Source organism: Plutella xylostella, chromosome 3 (assembly GCF_932276165.1).
Source record: "Plutella xylostella chromosome 3, ilPluXylo3.1, whole genome shotgun sequence".
Lineage (NCBI taxonomy): Eukaryota > Metazoa > Arthropoda > Insecta > Lepidoptera > Plutellidae > Plutella > Plutella xylostella.
The window spans coordinates 2,654,584-2,665,352 of record NC_063983.1 but is presented as its reverse complement, the minus strand read 5'-3'; the positions used below and the strand labels follow the sequence as shown (position 1 = coordinate 2,665,352).

The 10,769-nt window shown below is 39.5% G+C and overlaps 1 protein-coding gene across 1 annotated transcript in view; it reads left to right on the top strand.

Annotated features, from left to right (window-relative positions):
- The first annotated feature begins 716 nt into the window (after positions 1–716).
- The window catches only part of LOC105387309 (protein NDNF-like), a 38,217-nt gene continuing 28,164 nt past the window's right edge, over positions 717–10,769 (top strand). The window contains exon 1 of the mRNA XM_048624568.1: positions 717–1,006. Within this exon, the coding sequence (XP_048480525.1) occupies positions 1,002–1,006 (5 nt within the window). The 5' untranslated portion in view covers positions 717–1,001. The remainder of the gene's footprint in view (positions 1,007–10,769) is intronic.

Here is a 10,769-nt window from a genome sequence, read left to right as displayed (position 1 = left end):
GTTCGATTAATTAAATGGCACTTATAAAGAGATTGAATGAAAAAAGTTGTCTCCACGCAACCATAACAAGAATGTTGGTAAACCATAAACATTTTACTCGGACATTGTTGCTTACGCAAACACGCACTTCTATTTTAAGTGCAAATAAAATCATTAAAATTTAATAACTAAATACCTATCTGCTTATCGACTTGTATCGGCCGACGAGCCATGCTAATTGAACATAAAAATATTCTAATTTCAAATTGCGTAAGGGGCTGTGCACATATACGCGCACAAAAGGACACCGCGGCAATAACCGCTGGAATCGTTAAAAGCATTATCTGTTTCACGAAATCGGTAATAAAATTAACTCCTTGGTTGTACGAAGCTCGTCGGACGCAGTGCAGTTTTTGTTTATTTGATAGCGGGCGATGCATCGCTAGCTTCCTCGCACGCACGGCACGCAGTCGGGCGGCGGCGCGGGCGACACGCACATGCACTGGCGCAGTGTGCCCCAGCCCTTACTGGCACGAAATTTCACCCGCGTTCGATATTCAAAGTTTCGAAGTTTCGAATTTTGCGCCGCGCTTTTCTATTTTTGTAATTTTATGGATTTCTTAGTTGCCAGTTTTTTGTGTTGTTATTGATGGTTTTGGTCGGTTAATGACTCGTTTTGTTTAAATAGAAGAAAAAGTATGAAAGTTTTAGATACTTAGGCATAAAAGTGAAAAACATCTTCAATCCTTGTGTATGTAAAAAGTGTAGCCTGATTAAAAAGAACTACCTATAAAAAATGCATAAAATACTACCTTCCTTGTGCCACTTGCTGATTCTCTGCATACGATATACATAGATTTTTCTATCAAATCCAAGTCCATTTTTCTTGTCCCCATTGAATTTCAAATGTTGTCACCTTATAAGCGTGGGTGTTTGTTATTTTTGTGACTATCTCCCTTTGGATACAGAGTGAAGTGGTGTTGCTTATTTTTTAACTTGCGTCAAGTTTAAAACTCAGAATAATGAGGTAAGTGCCAATACAATTTATATAATTTGTTTAGTTTAAGCATCTATTAGATCTACGCTATATTGAGTGTTATCTATTTTAATGTATGGTGTAATATTGCAAAACCTGTTAAAAGTTCAGACTTCCTAGCTATATGGATTATGTCACAAAAATACTGCCTACCTATTTATGTTCTCCCTATCTAAGCAAATGCTTGTTTAAGATCAAGCTACATTTATGTAAAAAAAATGAGACTTTGATACATACATTATGAGAAAAATCTGCTTCAGAGTACAAGTAGTGTCAGACTTATGCGTATTTCGATGACTTATTAAAGTTTTTTAAGGGGTAATAAAGCTCGAGGGAAAACCTAGTTTACCTAACCTAGTTAGACAAGGTACAAAAGTGTACAGCTACTTATGCAGCTGACTGTACATACATACATTGCAGTAATATTACGCGGTAACACTGTTAATCAATTTGCAAGTATCCAGTTACCATCCGGATTAGCTAAAGCCTTTTGTGCTTTTTAGGGTTCCGTTTTAGATTTCGACGTTGAAACTTAGCTACATACCTACGCACAAACATAACATAAAAATAAAAGGTCACAATCGAGAGGCTTTCAGCATTGCAAATGTCAGTATTAAGTAACTTGCAGGGAACCTACAACATTATATAAAAAAATGCAGAAAATACGTGCATTTTTGCGAAGTTAAATTATTTAAATAAAAAAAATTGTGACAGTTTAATTGCTTGCGAGTGTAGTTTTAATTTTCATAATAAACTCTAAACATATATAAATTGGTAACTATGTACTTACTAAATAAACTGTTTTAACACGCCGCTACTTAAATTCAGTTCTCTGCTATGAAGTTGATATTTTAATACATGAAAATGAGTTTGAGCTTCAGCTTTCAGCTCTCTAGTAAATATTTTGCTATGAACTCTTGTAAAGACGTTGTTCCTTGGTCCCGCCAAGTTGTTGGTAATATAAGTTTACCCGCAACCTGCAATTTGGAATTCCAAAACTTAACTAGTTTGTTGACAGGCTATTCCATAGCCGCTTTGTATTACTTTACCGTCGGAACAAAGACCTAGTTTTGTATAAATAGGAAAAGTAGCAAGAAAAAAACGTATAACGTCATAGCACAGTATAGCAACATACCTTTCCGAACGAATCCGTGAAGTGTACCTATAGATAATTATAGTCGAATTTAATAACTGAAGTTCCAGTGGCAAATAAATGTGCCTAAACTTCACACTGATAAACTTTGTACCAAGAAGAAGTACAGTAATAAAATTCCAGCCTGTATTCACACAACATATTTACCACACACGCCATGCACCCTTCAAAGTTATGGAGTGTTGCTGAAAACGGGCATTAGTGTATTAAACTCGGCAAATTAGTCGCAATATAACATTCAACTTTCCACTGAAAACCTCTTATACAGCTGGAAAAGTTAAGACTCGTTCACAAATTCAATTTGTGCCGACACAACACCAGCCGCTGGGAAACATTTAGTATTTCAGTAAAATATTTTGGCAGATTTATTTAATAATTGTTTCTGAACAGAGTTTTCGGGGGACAATTTAATAGTTTGGTTGATTGTTACACATATTTACATGTTAAGTGGCATAAATATAATATAATATACTTACTTACTGCCAGTTTCAATAGGTTGTAACTTTAAGCCCCTGTTTCACAATGTCTGGTTAGTCGCTACCTTTCGGATAAAATACATGCTGTCACTGTCTAAAAAATAATAACAGAGAGTGACAGCATGTATTTTATCCGTCGGGTAGCCACTAACCAGACATTGTGAAACAGGCCCTTAATGTGTCAAAATAGTATGAAAGTACCTAATTATCAGCAGTCATCGGTAGATAGAGTTATTGAAACTGGCAGTTAATGTTTTTTGTTTGGATCTATATCAAACATCTACCTATATGATTGACAGCTGCAAATTGCGTTTATCGCTTGCGTGCAAAACTACCAAACAGCGAACACGGGTCCTACTAAAGCGATTCGCCACTAACTCAATCCTATTTCATTTCTAATCATATTAGGTATTATTAGTATTATATTATATATAATGTAGGAATTTATGTTTATATGTAGGTATATATTTTTATAGTTATTATCTATAAGTTAGTATATCTCTGTGTCTTGATTTTTATATTTATAAACTTCTCTCCTCTCAGCCTATCGCACTACCAATCACTTTCTCGACATCACCAAAGGTTAACTTGTAGATAATGCTACTAGAATTAAGTTCGTCTTTGTAAATTTATTTATGTTCAATAAATAATTTATAATAAGTAATATAATGATAATTCTAGTCGGCTACTAAAAGTTTGCCCACTGAGAACACAATCAAAGGATTGTTGTTTTTTTATGTTTGTCGGTGGCATATGACAACTCAGATACGGGTGTGGTGGTAATAAGGCAGCAGTTTCATAATAAGAACCTTATTTTAACTTGCAAGTTTACTTCATAATCCGCAACAATAACACCGGTAAGAAACAGCCAAACAAAGTTTAAAATGTACAAATATGATTGAGCTCACAATTAAGGCGAAACACTTAGGCAACGGAAAGTTACGACGAAAATTTTCAGGCCTTAAGATTTAAGTTACGAAATATCAGAGAAAGTTGGGTTGATTCGATTTCAGCGACTTATTAGGTACTTAGGGAAATGGCTTAAGTATTGAGCTAAGTGAATTAGAGGTAAGTTTTTGAACAGAAAATAACTCCATGGGATTACCTACTTATAATAAAGGTCTTTAATGGTTCCTCACACCAAAATCCATAATTATAATGCAGTCATAATAATATTTAATGTGATGACTTACGGTGCCTAGACGTGGTGCTTCACCAAAGGGCTTATTCACAAGCTCAGAGTTAATGCTCAGCGTGGGGTGGCGATCGTTAGGAGAGGCCTATGTCCAACAGTGGACTATAGAAGGCTGAGAGAGAGAGAGAGAATAATATTTTGAAGTTTAACACGTTCACGGACAATTGATGGTTGGAAAATATTTTGATATGACACCTAAAAATCCCATACATTTTATCGTTCCGCCTTGAAACGTATTGCCGTATCTCAACATATTTTATTTACGTAATGTGACAGTTACGGCCATAGACGGTATCGTCTACAAGCGGTCCGCCACATCATGCATATCCAACAATGCGTATAGTGACATCTACGGCTACAGGCGGCAGCCGCCAGTTTTTTTCAAGGACTGTTTCATTTTCAAATAGGTTTGGACGTATTTCAGATACAAAGTTCCACTTTTAGCATGCTATTTACAATAAATAAAGCTGATATAGTAAGATTAAACAAAGGGGTTCATCGGCAAAAGCTAAAATTTTCTAGTTCCTCATTACAGTTATATCTTTGCTTTTCTTTGTTCCATTTAAGTAATTATAGTATTTGAATCGAATAGGTAGGTATCCTATATGCAAAACAGTATAATATTATCGATTTATTATTAATTTACCTCGTAATTTGCCACAAAAATTACCAGACTACCACCCGTACTACACAACATTTCCGCGACGCGCGCGCCGTGACACTAAATGACTAAACTTCTGGAAGGTTATTTTTATTTGTAACGGTTACGGCGACAGGCGGCATGTCACTATAAAGTTCACTTATGTGTGTGCAAAAGAAACCCCGACAAGTTCTTTGTTATGACACCTAGAAACAAATGAATTAGCACAATACGACACTAAATCATGCATCTCCTGTTAAGAATACGGAAATGATACGGCTGTTGACGGTTCGTCCGTTTCAATCAATAGAAGTTGGACGGCCACAGGCGCGTAGTCATATTACAAGGATACTTAATTACGGCCCTCGACGGATTGTCCGTGAACGTGTTAAGTTCACTTTTTAAAAACTTAGGTATCCTAAGAGGGTTAACATTACTACGACAGAACAGTACCTCTTTCATCATCATCAGCCTATGTCAACCCACTGCAGGGTATAGGCCTCCTCCATGTTATGCCAAGTCCCACGGTCCTGTGCTACACTCATCCAGTTTGGTCCAGTCACTCTCCTAATATCATCGGACCAACGGGTCGGCGGTCTACCGACTGATCGCCGTCCCTCCCTTGGCCACCACTCCGACACTGCCTTGGTCCATCTGCCGTCTTGCCGCCTTGCCAGATGCCCTGCCCATCTCCACTTCAGCTTCGTGATCCGTCTCCCAACGTCGTACCTCTTTACTTAATTGAATCCTTTGATCATATTTTTATCATATCATAACAAGTACTTACTCATATAATAAAGAGTAAAGACAATCATAAAGTTTGTACTAATAAAGTTGAAAAATCAATTCATAAACTATAGAACAGAAGGCAAAAATCTTCTCATAAGCTTAAAATACACTCACGGGCAATGACAAGGTTCCACTGAGAAAAGCACCAAATTACTTCTAAACGGAAAAGATGCTTGATGCCGTCTTCTGCAACAATTTAACAGAGCATCAGGATATTACCAACTGAAATCGGTAATATTTTGTAGCAATTTTAAATTAAATCTTTGAAAAAATTGGGGTCTTTTGTGATCGGCATTTTGTGAGTAAAACTTTTTCATTGATCGGCAGTGTAATTTTTTTTTTTATGTAGTCTTTTCAGTGTCACACTGCTGGGCAAAGGCCTCCCCTCAGGCAGTGTAATAACATTTAAAAATCTGAAACCATTTAGGGCGACGCAAAGCTCGCGTCTTGTTTTGAATAAAGCGCGAAGCAAATTATGAACAGTGGAGGACATAATGAACATGACACTTTAGACTTTGTTGAATCTTCTACAAGAGTTATATTTGCAATGCTAGTAGCGCAGTTAGGTGGGCAGCCACTATACTTGATATTCCCGTGAAACGTTTCAACAAACGTAAACAAACAGTAACCAACGATTAAAGGATCAAACAAACTGGCAGGAGTTTCTGAGTTTGGCTTCATAATATGTTTTGTAAACTCGCGACGGATGGAGAGGCGTATTCGGATACATTAAAGCAATAATATTCTTGAACTGCTTCACAGCTTATGATGATAGCTAGTACGGTTTATGCAATTTACGAAAACGAAAATTTTAGGTATTTTTCTGCTTTTAATTTTTACCAAACATTGCAACCTATATTTTTTTGAAACTTTCATAATCTTAATTTATAAATACTTATATTTTTTTTTCATTTTCATCTGCACACATTTATCTGTCAAAAGTTTCTTGATAGTTTCCGCTAGAGGCGCCAATTTGTGTGCGATAAAACTTAAACTTTTATAATTAGTATAAATGAGAATGTTTTCTACTTTAGGTACTTGTACACTTTCCTCGTTGTTTTTCCTCCACCCAAAGGTTACCTGGAAGAGATCGCGAGCGACAAGTACGCCTATTGAGTGATTTTTTCTTCGTATACAATTGTTATTTTATGTTGTGTAAAATCAATAAAGTAGCATTCTATCCTATTTTAAAAAAGCTCTAAATAAAGCTCTGAATAAGGCTTCCGGTAATTTCCTTCTCTTTGCCGACACGGATGCCGTGTTAGCGTTGCAACAATGTAGTCACATTTACAACCGACTGTTCGTTTAGTAAACATGTATGTAACCTGAAAGCTTCACTGTTTAATGCGTGTGTGATATTGATATCTTACTCGTTAACGGAGTTTCGGAAATGTTAATTCATTTTAAATACAGTTGTTTTACTAAAAGCAATTAAAAACTAAATGAAGTAGGTACTAAGGTAAATAATAATACGGTTATGCTTGTAGATGCGCTGAAAATAGTTTCAGAGTCGCTTTCAGAGCTTATAAAATATAGTCGATGGCGGTTTCTGATTTATGAACGTCTATTCCTGAAGTTTAAGTACGATTTAAGTGCCACAGTAATTATTTATTTATCGCATTATAATGAGATATGAGACGCGGGCATGTCGTTGATATTTAATGTGGAAGAATCTCTTGGGTTTCTTTATACAGGGTATTGCAATCAGCTTAGTATACCCTTTTTGCAACACCCTGTATTGTATATTTACATCTTGTAGCGAGACAACCCATACGTAGTACTCGAGGCAACCTCCCTAAACGTTACCACTAATGTCAGTGTCATAATAGTAAGTAATTTCATGTAACTACAATAGAGGACGCTAGTGGTACTTGAAATCAAGAAAAAGTCATTTATCTTAACGCTGATTGGCTGCGCCTAATCACGTGAGTTTTTCTTTTGCCTTCTGCATTTTTAACCGGTACCACGAACATGTATAAATTTTCTGTGCGAACTTTATTTTGATAATTAACATTAAAACAAGTGTTTGTGAACATTTCCATAACATTCTGTGCTTAATAACTGTTTTATCGTTGTGTAACGAGAATAAACACTTAAGAATAATCGGGAATTATCATTTTAACCCGAACCACGACTAAATATGGCGCCCCAACGTAGTGAAAAATTATAAATTTTTCCGGCATAAGTGTTAATTTCGTGTGTTACATACGTAAACTTTGTTATTTCCGGCTTATCTTAGAGAATACTGAAGTGCTGGCTTTGTGGACTTTACGAAAATCTTAGATTTTACGTCAGTGCACCCGCCGTCGACGCTTATATGTTATAACCTATCAAGATGCCGCGCACCAGAAGAAGCCCTCAGCCGCCGAACGAAGAACTCACAGAAGCTACGTTTTCCTCGGACGAGGTAACGGCCATGATGGCCGCTATGCAAAAATCGCAAACCGAAGCGTTCGAGCGATTAATCGACAGAGTTATGGACCGCCAATTCCCGCCTTCTTCATCGACGCCTACGCCGCACAACTTTTCCGCAGCCATGAGCGCTGGCGCGGGAACGTTCGCCGGTTGTACAGCACGATTTGACGGTGAGGGACCAGTGGAGGTATTCGTCGATCAAATAACAGCATACAAAGAGTGTACCAATGTCTCTGATGAAAACAGCATAAGAGGCATGTCCTTACTTCTGACCGGCTCAGCAGCTACTTGGTGGCGAAGTATCAAGTCCGAAGTTAAATCATGGGATGATACCCTCACTTTACTTCGTTCAGCCTACGGAGAACACAAGCCACCTTATAGAATTTATCGACAGTTATTCAGTTCTGATCAAGGAGAACACGAACGGACTGATCTGTTTGTCGCCAAGGCGCGATCGCTGCTTGCTCTTCTGCCAGAGAATGAACTGACTGAAAAGGTACAACTCGATATGATATATGGACTACTACACAGACGAATCCGAAAACGAATAAAAAGAGATGCTGTCTGTTCGTTCCGAGATCTCCTGACTGCAGCCCGAGAAGTAGAAGATGCAGCTCGCGAAGAAGACCAGCTCACGCGCCCGTCGCCGCCCGCGCCCGCCGCCCGGCGCGCTCACGAGGCTCCGCGTCGCTACGAGGCTCTTCATCCCGCCGGTGATCCGTCTGTTGGCGAGGCTCGCTGGCCTAGTGCACGGCCGCGCCCCCCCGCGCAGCCGCCGGCACCGGCGCAGCCGCTCGCGCCATTCCCGGGCCCTGTCCGCGCCGCCGCCCCGCTCTCCGGCTTCGCGCGCCATGCTCCCGCCGGCGACGCGCCGAGTGGAGGCTCCGCTGGACGCGCCCCTACAGGTAACGTCGCCGCCGCGCCGGCCTTGGCCGCTGGCGCAGGCGCGACGTCTTTACGTGTTACGAGTGACAAAGGTAAACTATTTTGTGTTTATTGCAAAAGCAGAGACCATATGAGAGACCAATGTAGTAAACTTCAACAGAAAAGTGCATTATTCTATTCTGTCAATACTTGCAGTGATAGTAAAGGCTGTGTTATCAGTGAAAGTGAGTCTTGCGATGAAAGCCCAATAGGTTCGAGTGTCTATGATGGTTATTTGTCCGATTCTGCTAACTATAACTGTAGTAACTATAACTGTGATAGAAATATGTCTAATCTTTTTGTTAAGGGGGAGACGTCATCCACTTTCGGAAATCAAGAAAAAAAAACTTCATTTTCGAACTTAAATAATAATGTCGACGAAAATTGTGTTAAGGGGACGACGTCGCCTACTTCTAATAATAGAGAAGTATATAATTCATTTTCAAACGATACTGATAATGTTAAAGAAAATTTTGTTAGGAGGCCCTTATTAAATATTGAAGTGCTAGGTATGAAGGGTACTGCTTTAGTAGATTCTGCAGCTAAAGGCTGTATTGCGGGACACTCACTACATACTCTCCTTCGGTCAAAAGGACATCCGCTGCGTCGTGTGTCGCGTAGTGTTAAACTCGCTGATGGTGAAACCAAGGTTATGGACTTGCTCACTACTGACTTAGAGGTCACACTCGTAAATAGGGAATTTTCAGTGGAATTCCTTATTTTTCCCGACGCCTCCGACAACGAGTCCTTACTGGGAATAGATTTTCTTAAAAAAGCAAATCTCGTGTTCGACTTCGGTAGTTCTATGTGGTATTTTTCTGACGATAAATGTAGAAAATTTCAACTGTCATTTGAACCTGTCACTCGTCGGCCTACCTACGCTTCATTGGATCTTCTGAGAGAAGATGAAGGTTGTGGTCTTAGTGATGATAAGCGTTCATTACTTTCACAGCTGTTAACAACCTACGAGGATGTGTTTGCTGAAAATGGTGCACCAACGGGTTTCGCAGAGCACGCAATCAACACAGGCGACCATGCACCCATAGCTGTCCCACCGTACCGTCTTACTCCTGCTCGTCGTCAAACCATGCAAGAGGAGATTGACAAGATGTTAGCTGGAGATATAATAGAGGACTGTGAGTCAGCATGGGCAGCACCAGCACTACTAGTACCAAAACGGAACGGCGGTTTACGTTTTTGCGTCGATTTTCGAAAATTAAACGCAGTCACGGAATCGGATACGTACCCGATGCCCCTTATTGACGAACTTTTGCAATCTACAAAGCGTAATTGCGTCATGAGTACGCTAGATATGCGCTCTGGTTATTGGCAAGTGTCAGTCAAGGAGGCTGATCGTGACAAAACAGCTTTCGTTTCACCGTTCGGTACCTTCAGATTTAAACGCATGCCATTTGGCTTAAAAAATGCGCCGGCTACATTCATGCGTCTCATCGATAGATTTCGCTCAGGATCAACTCTCAAGGATGCTACGGTACTGGCTTACTTGGACGATTTGCTGGTAATTTCGGAGACTTTTGAACAACACGTAGAAGACCTCCGTGCCATTTTTGAACGTCTGAGACTTTTCAATCTTCGAGCCAATCGCGAAAAATGTGTTTTTGCTAGAGAAGAGATAAAATACCTTGGTCATGTCATCACACAAGACGGTATTTCCCCAGACATGGACAAAGTTCAAGCCATCGTCGACATTAAGCCGCCTACCCCGTTGAAACATCTTCGGTCCTTTTTGCAAACATGTTCTTGGTTTCGCAAATTTATTCAAGGTTTCTCGCAAGTAGCAGAACCTCTCACCAGACTCACGAAGAAAAATCAACCGTGGACCTGGGGACCAGAACAAACTCAAGCGTTTGATAATCTCAAAACTTACTTGATCTCCTCGCCCATTCTTATACAGGCAGATTATTCAAAGCCCTTTGTATTAAGAACGGACGCTAGCAACTACGCCCTAGGAGCTGTCTTGTTGCAAGGAGAAAACAAAAATGAAGAAAGACCTATCGAATATGCCAGTCGTCTCCTTACACCCGCTGAAAAGAACTACACAACTACAGAGCGAGAAGCTCTAGCTGTAATCTGGGCTGTGGAACGTTTTCGTGGTTATATTGACGGTCATCCGGTAGTTGTCATTAGTGATCACCAACCGT